This window comes from Nycticebus coucang, chromosome 20, assembly GCF_027406575.1.
Source record: "Nycticebus coucang isolate mNycCou1 chromosome 20, mNycCou1.pri, whole genome shotgun sequence".
In the NCBI taxonomy this organism is placed as follows: Eukaryota; Metazoa; Chordata; class Mammalia; order Primates; family Lorisidae; genus Nycticebus; species Nycticebus coucang.
The window spans coordinates 65080702-65094124 of record NC_069799.1 but is presented as its reverse complement, the minus strand read 5'-3'; the positions used below and the strand labels follow the sequence as shown (position 1 = coordinate 65094124).

Genomic DNA, 13423 nt, shown 5'->3' with positions numbered 1-13423 from the left:
CTTCCACGGAGCTTCCAGCCTCCAGGCACGTCTCTTGCTACCCTGCTCTGCCCCGTCACGGCAAATTTGCACAGGAATGGGGTTTTGATGCCATTTAACCTACAGCCTTAACCTTCTACCTGCTTGTCCCTGCTCAACAGAAATGGTCACTGGGCCATAAGGACAAGACAACACAAGGAGCAGCTGTCATGCTGACAGCACTTCCATCCTGACCTGGGGCCGTGCCTGGGGCCTGATGTGGTGGAGGCTGGGGCCACACCAAGCCCACGGGGTGAGTGTGAGGGAATTGAAAGGCTGGCAAAAGCTGGTGTGTCACCCTGGGGGTGTGTCAGGGAACAACACCAGGGAAAGCCTGGGAGTCAGCCCAGATGAGTCATGTGAGGACGGAACAAAGGATATCTTAAAAGGAGAGACTTGTCTAAGAAGCCCGAGGAACGGGGGATACCTGTGGGCAGTTTGCTTTCTGCCTACGGACACGAGCGCGAGGCTCGGTTAGACTGACCATCCTCTCGCTTTCTTGGGAAGTGAATTACAGCCTCATGGCCTCAGGATCCTCCACAGTCCCTATCTCCTAGGTCATGGTGAGGACTCCGTGGAACCACAGGAGCAGAGCTGGTGCATGGGGCCGGGCAGGCCAGGGGGTCCTGTGACTGCATGGCAGGAGGAGGATGGCCACTGTCCCTCTGTGCTCACCACTGACCCCCACCCTCAAACAGAGAACTGAGACCTGAGACAGGCTGAAAAGGGAAAGTGAAACTGAGGGTCTGGTGGGGAAGGCAGAACCCCAGGCTGAAATGCTTACCCTGATGTCTCCGCCTGTCAGCAGGATGTGTGGGGAAACTGCCCTTTTAAATCTAAAAAGGCCTTTGCCTTTTTTATAGTTGTTTGTTTTGGTTTCAACTTAAAATAAGGAGTTTTCTCATCACAAAGGTTCTTTTTGTTCTAAATCAGGTTCTGAACAGAGGTGTCACCACCACAAGGGCGGAAGCAAATGCCGCACTGGCTCTGCTGGGTTGTAGGCTCTCGCTGGTCCCTGGGGAAGCCACCGGGCCTGCCCACAGCCAGCGAGACGTCACACACGCCCGGGTGTCAGCCCCAAAACTCCCGGGAAACTCTCAGAGTGCCTGGGCAGGAAGGGGCTGACATCAGCGAGTACTCTGGGGACTTCAGACAAAACTTTTAGAACTGATTCCTGTGCCCTTTCCTTGGTAACGTGACAAACTGATCTTTTTCTGAGATGACAGGCCATTTGGCTTCAAGCGGCTCATTTCATGGGGAATAAATATATATAGCTATACAAGTTTTTTTTAAAAGAAGCATGAAGCTTTGCTTAAAAAAAAAAAAAAAGATAATCATGTAAACTGGATTGATGAGGTTTCTTCCTCCCTCCCTCCCTTCCTTCCTTGGAGGCATCATGGACTTTAAGGGTGGAGAATGATCCTCGCAAAGCGGTGCTGGCTGGACACAGTGGGGTGGGCTGGACACAGCAGGGCAGGCTGGGCACAGTGGGCTGGGCTGGACACAGTGGGGCTGGCTGGACACAGCGGGGTGGTCTGGACACAGCAGGGTGGGCTGGGCACAGCGGGGTGGGCTGGACACAGCAGGATGGGCTGGGCACAGCAAGGCTGACTGGACACAGTGGGCTGGGCTGGGCATAGCGGGGCTGGCTGGGCACAGTGGGCTGGGCTGACATAGCAGGGCTGGCTGGGCACAGTGGGCTGGGCTGGGCACAGCGGGGCGGGCTGGACACAGCAGGGTGGGCTGGGCACAGCAAGGCTGACTGGACACAGGGGGCTGGGCTGGGCATAGCGGGGCTGGCTGGGCACAGTGGGCTGGGCTGACATAGCAGGGCTGGCTGGGCACAGTGGGCTGGGCTGGGCACAGCGGGGCGGGCTGGACACAGCAGGGTGGGCTGGGCACAGCAAGGCTGACTGGACACAGGGGGCTGGGCTGGGCATAGCGGGGCTGGCTGGGCACAGTGGGCTGGGCTGACACAGCAGGGCTGGCTGGGCACAGTGGGCTGGGCTGGGCACAGCGGGGCGGGCTGGGCACAGAGAAGCTGACTGGACACAGTGGGGTGGGCTGGGCACAGCAGGGCAGACTGGACACAGCGGATGGGCTGTGGTTGGCCAGCACTGGCAGCAAAGGGAGCTTCTGAGACACTTAGGGGTGGCGAGAGAAATCAAACGGCTTGTTACAGAAGGAACTTCAATTCTCCACTCCCACTTGGAAAGCTCCCGTTTTCTCCTTAAAGGAATTTCTTGAGCAAAACAAAACTTCATACTTTCTGTGTAGTTCATTCTAAATTCGAAACCAGTAGTATCTGATTTTAACAGGTTTAATAGTTAATGACGATGAGACAATGCTCTCCACTCTTCTTTCTGTTCCAGATGTTTCTGTGAATGACAGGCTGTGCCCGACCAACATGTTTTGGGTCTTGCGGGAGTAAGAAGGGTCCATTCGGGTGTTCTGTCCATACTTTCTTTCAACTTGTACCTTGGCACTTAGCTTGTGTCCCAACTGAAGGTGCAGTCTCTTTCCCCCCAGCCATACGGGAGCTCCTGGAACTGAAAGCTGGGACTTTATTTACTTCTGTGTCTTATCCTGTGCCTGACTTGTGGTAGTTGCTCAGTAACATTCACTAGATGATGGGGAACAAAGTCCCCATCATCCTATGGCTTCCCTCTCCCACCTGCTCACCCCCGACCCATCCGTTGCTATTACTGGTGCAGCAAATTTTCACTTTGAAAAACTTCGCAGGAGAGAAAACTTCCACCCGGGCCCTTAGAGGCACACGCACATCCTAGCCATTGTTTTTATTGCTGAGAGTACAGAGAACAACGGACTTCTGAGGGAGGTATCTATTTTGGTCCCAAACAGAAAAGAGTGGGTGATTCTGTGGGCAGAGATGGCAATTCCTGAATGTGGTGCGGTGACTCATGCCGGGAGGTGCTCAGAATTTCCTCTCTTTGTAGCTGCTGGGGCAGACTCCGCCGAGCTGCTTTCTCTGAAGCACAGTCAGATGCAAGGAAGACACCCTGGTTACATTTTGGGGGCAGGAGGCCAGGCCAGCACTCCTGCAGATGGGGGCGTCCTGTGGCAGGCATCGTCTGCGCTCTGGAGCTGCTGGCACGCTGGCTAAACACGGAGCCGCGGGCAGGGGCAGCCTCAGAATGCACCTACTTTGTCAAAAGCACCTACTTTGTCAAAAGCTGCTCTGCCGACTGGGCTCGCAACGCCTGACCTTTAGCAGCAGTTCAGAGCAGCAGCAAAGAGCAGACTCTGGGACGACACTGTCTGGCCCAGTGCTGGGCTCTGTGATGGTGTGTTCCATCAGGAGACTCATTTGATGATAAGACCTGTCTTGTTTTGCGAATCAGCCAGATATGGACACCCGACGGGTGCAGGTAGGTAGTGTTCGAGATGTTGTTTGGAACAAGGCTCAAGGCACATAAGCCTCAAAGGAGAGACGGGTGTTAGCACTGGTGTCAGTGCCCAGGTGGCCGGAGCCCTGTGCTTCCTGGGTCACAGCTGTGGTCACCTGCTCCTCTGTCCCTTTCTGAGGTTAAGGCCTGTGAGAGACAGTCTGTTCTCCTTGCTCTTTGGGGAGAAGGAATTGATCACTCTCTTTTAAAACACACAGCTCTGTACTCTGTTGGGAAAAACTCCCGCACTACCACAAGTCCCATCACACCGGCTCATTCTTTCACTGCAGGTGCGGAAGGCTTGGTGAAGAGGAGGGGCAGGTCAGTAGCCTCAGCTGGCTGCACCTTCCTCCACGGAGGCAGGGAGCGTAGCAAGCGCAGGACGCCAACGCTTCTGATCACTATCTTGCCCTTCCCCTCCCGTCCCTCTTCCTCCCAGGACGGAGACCTTCCGGTCAACCTCCACCCATGCTACCCACACTCCAGTGACTTAGAGTGAGTTCTCTGCCACCTGAAACCCCCTGTGTGCAGGGTGCCTGGCTGCGGGGACAGCTGCAGGCACAGCCCTGTGAGCTGGCGGCATGAGGGTGTGGGGGTGCAGGAGGGGCTGTTGGAAGAGGGTCCCTGGGTCTCTAGCTTCATGGCGGGGGCTGGGTTAGGGAACGAATGTGGATGTAGGGAAACAAGACCCAGGACTTATTTGTTCATTACCCAGGTGTCATGTGGTGCTGGTGACGCTTATCAATAATCCATTTTATCAAGGAAAGTACTAGAAATTCAACAACACCTGTAGACACTGAAAGAGTAAAGTGAGCTAAGGAGTACTCGAATCCTCTTGGCCTGAGCACAGGTATTTGTTTTCACAGGAGAATCACTAGCCGCTGAAGACTTTGTTTTGCTCAGCACATATGCTAAAAAATGCATCCATATTGCAATTTGGCTCATGTCTTGAATTGTCCTGCTAAATTCCTTGGTCTTTACTTGCTGCTCATGGACAATGGCCCATGTATACAGCCGTAGCAAAATGATCAGAAAACACCATCCTCGAAGCACCACTATGAGCCAGTGTGTCCCAGGGCTGCCTTCTCTAACTAACCGTTTCTAATTCTCCAGGCAGGGTATTTTCTCCCTGTTCTGATCACTCCTGGGGTTCATCAGCTTTTCGGTATAAACTTTGCAATATTTGGTCTTTTCCTGATGGGTTTCCCCATTTGAATCCCAAGCTCTATGTGGGTAGAAGCAATGCCTGTTTCTTCTCTCACGCGGCAGCCTGCTCCTCAGATCGGGCCCATGCCCAGCCACACAGGCCACACATGGGAGCCTTTTTGAATCAGAATCAGAATCTGCTTTAGAACAAAATTCCCAGATGATGTGTACATGCATTAAAGTGTGAGGCGTATTTAGCGCACCTGTTCTTAGTCAGGAGAAACAAAATAGTGGAATCAGACCTACCATGGGAATCATTATTCTGGCTCTCAAAAGTGCTGGGGGTTTCAACCCTAACTTGAATCTTGAATCATTTGAGGAACTTAAAAAAACAAAGTGGTTATTGTTGTGTTTGGTTCTGCTCCTCAGAGAGAGTAACCTAGCTGGTTTTCCTCAGAGTTGATGATCATTTTTTACAGCCCCCACGCGCATATTCTAATAATGCACAGGGACCCTAGGGCATGGTTCACAGGGGCACGTGAACCCTTTCTCTGCTCACAGTCCCGGTGGGAGCTGTGTGTTCTCTCTGTGATGGAGGCAAGTCCCACAGTAAGAGGACAATTGGTCAAGTAGCCAACCATAGAGTAACCTTGGAGCAGAAGATAGCTAAAATTTCTAGAGATGATTATGTAATTGTTTTTTCCCTAAATGATTTACTGGAAAGCGTGGTGGGGATGCTGACTCCAGGGGACACATTCCTGGCTACTCTTAGGAATCTTCCGGAAGGGAGTCTCTCACCAGCTGTTTCGTCTCCACTGTTAAACCAAGAGCAGTTTGAGGACAAGGACCGGAAGAAACTTTTTCATCCCTGGAATTCTAGCGTACGATGGACAGATGAAGGGACATCACTTGAAATCATTAAAAAGACATGTGGGGAATTCTGGGCTGAAATTTAAGAGGCCTGGATTCCAGCTAAGACTATTTTAACTCTTCCAAGGATGAGGGGCTTTTGGAAGCAATCAGTTGAATTAAGGTCTCTTTTTCTTTTCTCTCAGGGAATAGACTGGAATAAAGAGAAGAGAGACAGGTTCCCACTTGTATAAAATTTCTCCTCTGGAAAGAAGGGTATTATCTGAGGGCGAAAATTCCCTACGTGAACAAACAAGCAGCAGAGGGGCTCACCAACGCTTAGCCTTGACTCCTACAGCGACAGCATTGCGGAGGAGGCAGTCACCCTTAGTACCTTGTAGGAGCTGGAAATACCCTGCCATGAGAGCTTAGGATTGGGTCTGTTGACACTCGAAAGTTGCTCAACCCTGAATCTGCTGCTTTGTCTTCAGTTGGGAAACTTTTTCATCTAAACGTTCCCTGGTTTAAAAATGCCTTTGAAGCAGAGCTTGTTTTATTTGCTGTTCAGAATCCTTGACACAGGGGGGTTGAACTGGACAGGAGTTTCAAGATTTCTGGGTCAACCTTCTCATTTTCCTGAGAGGAGTGTGTCTAATATCATCCCCTTGACTCATCTTCTCTTTGGTTCTCCAACCGTGTGGTCAGGAGGTGCCTTGTCCTACTTTTCACTTCTTGCAAGCTTTATTTTCCACCTAATTCTATTCCTCACTGACCTCAGGTGTGAATTCTCTGCCTTTTTGTAAAGTTTCACCATCAAGCATCGAAAGGACCAGGGGATTAGCCTGAGTGGCTACTGTGTCAAAGGAGAGCCAGCCCTGGTGGTGTCTATAGCTATTAAAGGAATGACTTTACCAAAAAAACCAACCAACCAACCAAACAAACAAAAACACAGAAGTATTCAGAATACCTGAAACCTTAGTAAAAAAAAATCCTAGCACCACTTTTCTAAGGCAAGAGGGATGGAGTGGGAGCTGAACAGTTTTTTGTCTGCTCCTTATTAGTCCCTCTGACGGATGAATTACTGAAGCTGCTCTTTTGGTACAGCATTGTGAAGTCTGTTCTTTTTCAATTCTCAGAGCTAAAATGAAGCACATTCCTAGGGGATAAACCCAACTGTCTACTCAAGATACACCATTTTCAGGACAAGAGCAACTGTTTTTTGAGATGTCCCAATGTATACCAAAGCCCTATGTTACCAAGCTATGCCTTAAAGATGAGCAAGATAGCAGTGGTAATAATAATCCTTCAGAATCTAGAGAAGTTGAAAGAGTAAATGTGAAAGGTCAAAGCCTTTGTGTTTTAATGACAGAAGTGAATGATATTTCTCAAGTTCCTCTAAAAAAAAAAAAAATGACAAGGTGAAGATGTGAAATCCCAGGGAGGGAAGCAGTCTTTACAAGAAGGGTTACTGAGACAAACATCTCATCATCATGGGTTCCCGCACTGTGTGTGTGTGTTTTATTTTTGAATCTAGAGAATGCAGATCTGATCACAGAATTCCTAGAATGAAAGAAAGATGATCAAGGGACATATAAACTCTCAGAATTTCCACACTTCTGAGAAAAGTGCCTTCAATAACGTGCCATTTTGGCGAGACCAGGAGAATTCTCTTTCTGACCACATCCCAGGGCCCAGTAATACAGACACTAACAACACCCGGGCTGACTAATCCACCTCCAGAACCCATCACCATGTTAAATGGTGGCTCTGGGAATTTCCAGAATGAAAATCTGCCTTATGAATCAGCTAGAAATTGCATGTGTTGACAGCCTGATTTCATTAGAGAACTCTTACCCCTCAGGAGTAAAAAGGCTCGTTTATTTTAAGACTAGGTTCATGTTAGAGGGAACAGTCTGAGATTAGAGTGACAGGATCCATTACTCTTGAGTGGCTCCTGGGCCATCCAATGAACCCAGAAACTCAATCCACGCCATTCTCTTTGACCACTCAGGCCTTGTTTACATCTTGGTTGGGCCACTGTAAGCCTCCTGCCCCATCTCTGTGCACCTGCCTTCTGCCCACCCGTGCCAGAGTCGTCTCCATAGAGCTCCAACCCTGACACAGCAGCCAGAAAGAGAACAAGCCCAGAGGTCGGGTCTGAGCCTGGGCAGTGTGGCTGCCTGTGTGACTCTGAGTCTCAGCTCTTCTTCATTAGGGGTTCGTGACCTGCCCACAGCACAGCGGTTATGAAGATGACAATCAGATACGTGCCAGGTAGAAGGTGTTCTATAAATGGTCGTTTTCTAGTAGTTCTTTATTGCCTACAAATGAAGCTAAAAACTTTTAACTTGCTATCTGAGGCCTCAGGTCATTCACATAAGCCCCTCCTATAGGTCCCAGTCTTAATTCTCAAGGTCCCCACGTCCCCATCTGGTACAGGAGCTGCCTTGAACCTTGGCTGTTTCTAAGGCACTGCCGTGTTCATGCATATGGTTCCCTCTCTTTGGGTTCTCCACGCGTGGAATTAGACCCATCCCTCAGGGCTCTGCCGACCTGCCACCTTCAGGAAGCCAGCTCTGGCAGCCCCATGCTCCCTCAGATCCATCACATGCTATGCCGTATTACTGTTATTATTAACGCGCCTGCGCCTTCCTCCTCTTCCCTAGGTTACAAGTTCCTTGAGGATCAGGATTGGGACTTGTTCATTTTCCTATCTCCTGCAGAGTTGCAAAGAGGCATAAGACGGGACAGATGTTTGGAGTATGGAGCGAATGTAAGGTACTCCCATAATACTCCACTGGCCTGCCTGCTACCAAGACCATTCACACCCTCAGATAAGTCAGCCAGGTCTAGAATTAACACACATTTACTTGAGATGTGTTTCCCAGAGACGCAGGGCATAAAGAATTATAAAGATGTGGCTGTTCTGGCTGTTCTGACTCGGCAAAGATGCTGTTGAGGCAGAAATCACATTTCCAACCTTCCTAAACTCACATTCACTTTAACTCCGCAGGACAAGCTCATCATAGCCGGGCCACTTCCCCAAAGCCAGCAAACAGGCTCCCTAAATACACCACTCTGCTTCACTTCTTAAAATATATTTTTCTGAGAGACAGGTATTATTTCTATTTCTTGAAATAATAGACTTTCAAAAAAAAAAGAAAGAAAATTATAGACTTTCATGTCTTATCTGTCTTCCTAGGTAAGGATAGGAAGACGTTATTAGAAAATTCACACTCAATTAGGAAGGGCGGTTTGAGGTAGAAGTTGGTGGTTTATTATTTCTTTAAAAAAATCTTTTGAGAAAACGCATGTGAAAGGATGAATGAAATTCAAAATTTGCATAAACACTCAGGCATACACTTACATATACATCAATATGTGCACAGGAACACGGGAAAAGTCATATTCTAAAAGTAAGCACGCTTATATTTTCTGAAATTTCTATCAAGTTGTGCTTGTAAGGCTCTTCCTCAGTATAAGTTTCTGAGGTAGTAAGAATAACATATACGCCCCTGAAGCTAAACTTTCCTGAGAGCTTAAATTATCCCAGCACGTCCTAGACGAGTTACTGACATCTCAGGCAAATCAACCAGGACTCAGGGAGAGTCCGCACTGCTTTTTAGTATTATCTCACAGCTGGGGAATGAGGGGTATCTTGAAAAATGAAATTCATGGGGGAATAAGAGAACATTTCTTGAGGAATCTCCTCATCAGCGTCCCATTATCACCCAAATATCACTCTATTCTTTCAGAACTGTCAAGGACCGTTCTAGAGAGGAGACCCCAACAGTACCCCACACGGTCTTTGTGGATTAGCGCACTGAGGCTTGACCTGAGGTCCCTCAGGTCAAGGCAATAGCAGAACCCAAGATCCAGCTCCCTTCTCAGAACCGTAGCATGGGTGACCCTCTGCTTCTAAGGCTGGGGAGAGCTGACATCCCTCAGCCTTCCTGGGATTCCAAAGGTGTCCATGGGATCTTACCTGTCTCTCCGCCAGGTACCATGATGAAAGCGATCACGCCCCAGATCAGCAAGCGTGGCCCCATCTTTCTGGCACTTGGGGTCATCTTGGGGTAGCCAAGAGGAGCTGTTTCTCTGTGGAAGGCCGGGTATCCCGTCAGTCTCTTTTCCGCATCCCTCTGGGAGGATGTGGAATGAGGCTCAATCCACTCTTGCTGACATCTCTGCGGGTCCCTGAGGTCTCTATAAGAGTCAGGAGCTGCTGTCTTTAAGTATTAGACTGGTGTGTTCAGCCAGGAAATTGTGCCTCTCACTGGCTTCTCTGATCTCAAATATAGGAAATGTTTTTTTTGATGACAATATAGTTTGTGGTAATTTTTCAAACCAGGTCTTTTTTTTTTTTTTCTCAAGTTTAATTGCTGGGAGGTGTGGGCTGGGGTTGGTGAGAAGGATCGAGCTTCATTTATGAATCCTTTTTCAGCTTCACTCATAAAGGAAGAGGGAGAGTCCCTGCCATTGGAGGGGTGAACAAGCACTTCTTGGCAGTGAACTCATCTAGTACCGTGCAAGTTGAGACCTCCCTGAGATTGTCGGCTCCCCTAGGAGTCAGCGGGACCCTCCTCGGATGGGAGAGCAAAATCATGCCAGGCCCGTGGGCGGGCAGGTGCCAATATTCAGATAATCAAGAAATAAGCAGTGAACGGCTACTCAGAATTCATAAATAATGTAAGATTTATGACCGGTACTGGCTGTAATCATTTCACCTTGGTGTCCCAGGTTCCTGAAAGCGAGTTGTCACCTTATAAGATGTTTCACTTCCAGATTTATCTTTTTCTTAAAAGGTCACGCTAAAAGTAGACTTTGGTTTTAAACTTTGAAGTTTTTTTTTTGGCAAAATTCAACCGTGCTTATTTATTTATCAGAGGTCTCGTCTGATTTTACCAAAAGGGTTGACTGTGTTTTGCTACCTGGAAATCTGTGTCCATTAGCAATCACGTAGTTATAGGAAAACACAATTTTTAAAATATTAGAAAGCAAGCAAAGATATTGACAAAAGGAGGGTCCATCTGGGCAAGCAAAGGAATTCATGGTTCTAAAATGCATTATGGAAAGGCAACTAGTTACCTCTAAAAACAGAGCTGGAGTTCTGAAAAGGAAAAGTTTCTAGCTAAGTACCAAAGTTCGCAGAGAAAAATAGAAAACTGACCCCTTTCCGGGAATGGGGTATTATCAAAGTGTTACAAGATTCTCTTAAGATTGCAGGGCAGGTCTAGCCTCCTTGCTAGGAACATTGCCAGCTACGTATGTTGGTGAAGCAATTTGTATTATTCCTAGGGTCTGTCACAGTTATTATTAAGCTGAGGATTTTTACTGACTACAGTTACCAACATGTAAGTTTGAAACAAACTTACAAAAAATTGGAAGAATGATACAAATAACTTCCCTCCTTTTGCAAGAGAATTGCCTAAGCCCAGGAGTTGGAGGTTGCTGTGAGTTGTGACGGCACAGCACTCTACTGAGGGTGACCAAGTGAGACTCTGTCTCTAAAAAGAAAAAAAAAAAACCACTGGGAGTAGCTGCCAACATGACAGTCCATCACTCTGCGGTACCTCCATGTGTATTTCCTGTGAATGAGGGCATTCTCCAAAATTTTGACAATAAAACCACCAAAATCAGGAAATTTTGCAAAACATGACTATCCTTCAATCCTCACACCCAAGTGTCTCTAGTCGCTGTTCAGAAACACTCATTAACATTTACCTTCAATAGCTCCTTTGTCCTTTCTTGACCTTCTTGCCCTTGACCCTTTTGAGGATTTCAGCCCAGTTGTTTTGCAGAAGATCCCTTAATGGATTTGTGGGTTGCTTCTTCGTGACGAGACTTGGGCTGTCGGTCACCGCAGGGGCCGCACAGAAGTGTGCTTGGTCTTCACCTTCCATCCTTTATCCCATTGCTGCTTTAACCATGTGATTAAAATGTGGCCTTCTGGGTGATTCCACTTTAAAATCACCCTTCCGAACATGTTGTGAATATCTTGTGGAAATGACATAAATATCCTATTATTTATTTACTTGTTTATATCTACATGGACTCGTGATCTTCTATTTTACCCAAGGGGTTATAATCTATGATTGTCGTTTACTTTAAGGCTTCGTTGGCCTCCCGTTTGTCCACAAGGAGCCAATTCAAGCCAGCTTCTGTCTCCCGTGGACATGTCCCCATCACTCTGTGAGCGCTTCCCTCAAAGGGGGAGTGAATGGATCTTCCAGATTGATGTTTCTTTCTCTGTCCCAGCCCTGGAAGCAGCTGTTTGGCTGCGTTCCTCCCCACGCGTGCACACACATACACATACATGCACACACAGGCACATACATGTACATAAAGGCAAACACATGCACACATACGCACATGCACACACATACATACCTACACATACACACACACACACACACAGAATCTCACCTTTACTGCTCTATCATTTTTATGCTCATCAGTACACATCAAGGACCATCAATTCACACCAATTCCAATCTAACACTGTAGGGTTGGATTTTTCATTTTTCCTTTTTCTGTATTTGTAACTTCCTCCTCTGTCAGTGGGAAATTTGGCTCTCACTATTGCTAGTGGATTTATTTGACCAGATCCCATGCGTATACCTTTTTCTCCTGCCCAGGATCTGACCTTCACAAGGCTGCTCACACTTCTTGGACCCCAGCTCCCCTTTGTAGAGAATCTCCTCATGGAGACACCGTCCTCACTTGCTTTGGGCTACGACCCCTTGCTCACGGCCACTTCCACCAGAATCCACAGAGGCCTCCCTTGCATTGTTCTACCTGAAAGTTTTAGAACTAAATTGTTCAGAAAAGAATGGAGAAGGGAAGGCTAGTGACCATCACGCATAAGTAAGGCAGTAAAAAGAAAATTAGGCCAAATTTGAAATTCAGTCAAGCTCAGGGAATCAGCACATATGCTCATTGTAATGAACATGTCAACTAAACCATTACGGCCCCAAAACTTCTTTTTTTTTTTTTTTTTTTTTGGTTTTTGGCCGGGGCTAGGTTTGAACCTGCCACCTCTGGCATATGGGACCAGCGCCCTACTCCTTGAGCCACAGGCGCTGCCCACGGCCCCAAAACTTCAAATGTCTTCCTTCCTTTCTTCTTTTAACTCTAGAGGGTCATGTGGATTAATATTTCTTATTGGAAAGTAATGATCACTTAACTTTGCTAAGACTTTCAGTTTTGTATCTTTCTCTTTTATTAAGTTAATTTTAATGCATTTTATTTAAAAATGTTTTTGAGGACCAAAGAAATGTTAACCAGGATTCATAAGGTACATACTTGGATTAGAGAGTGAAAAATTAATCTCATGAATTAATTCATTGCTATATAAAAATACTAAAATTTGAATCCAAATTTTCTTCTTTTGCTTTCCCACAGAACCTTTCTAAGCCCCTCTTCATGATGATTAGACAAATTGAGCCCATTTTATTGTATTAAGCCCATTTTATTAAACAATAAAATCTTAGCAAAACAGATCAAATGATTTTATTTTACATTTTTATTATTAAAAATGACTTAAAAGCCATTAAAGTGAATATAGTGATGTGGGAGGTGTTTTAAATCAAACAATTGTCATTTTTGTGGGCTGCGTTAGATGGTCCTCACATCCTATCCTGCACCAGGGTGTTAGAAGCAATGTTAGAAGCTTTCCCTAGGAAGTGTAGCCAGGCGACTGAAAACGTTAGTGAAGTGATGTGTGGCATCTGCCTGGTTTGCTTAACCCTTGCATTGCCTCTTTTCTGCTGACAGGAATGGTTATGGCCATTTTGGAAGCCGGGTGTTGAAAATTGCTTCATCTTGAAGTACTTCTACAATTGTAATATATTTAAACTCGTATTAGTGAAAAGGGTCTTTAAAACACCGTATCATATAACTCCCACAGTTTTTCTGAAAAATTAGAGAAGCAACTCGTGGTTCTGAGATGGACCAATATAAAACAAATAAGCAAGGTGACCACAGTTTGCGCTGCAGGTGAA

The 13423-nt window shown here is 46.9% G+C and overlaps 1 protein-coding gene across 1 annotated transcript in view; it reads right to left on the bottom strand.

The window, feature by feature from the left end:
* Nucleotides 1-9639, bottom strand: part of IL2RA (interleukin 2 receptor subunit alpha) — a 45483-nt gene extending 35844 nt beyond the window's left edge. Inside the window, exon 1 of the mRNA XM_053573275.1 lies at nt 9406-9639. Within this exon, the coding sequence (XP_053429250.1) occupies nt 9406-9490 (85 nt within the window). The 5' untranslated portion in view covers nt 9491-9639. The remainder of the gene's footprint in view (nt 1-9405) is intronic.
* Between the last annotated feature and the right edge of the window lie 3784 nt (nt 9640-13423).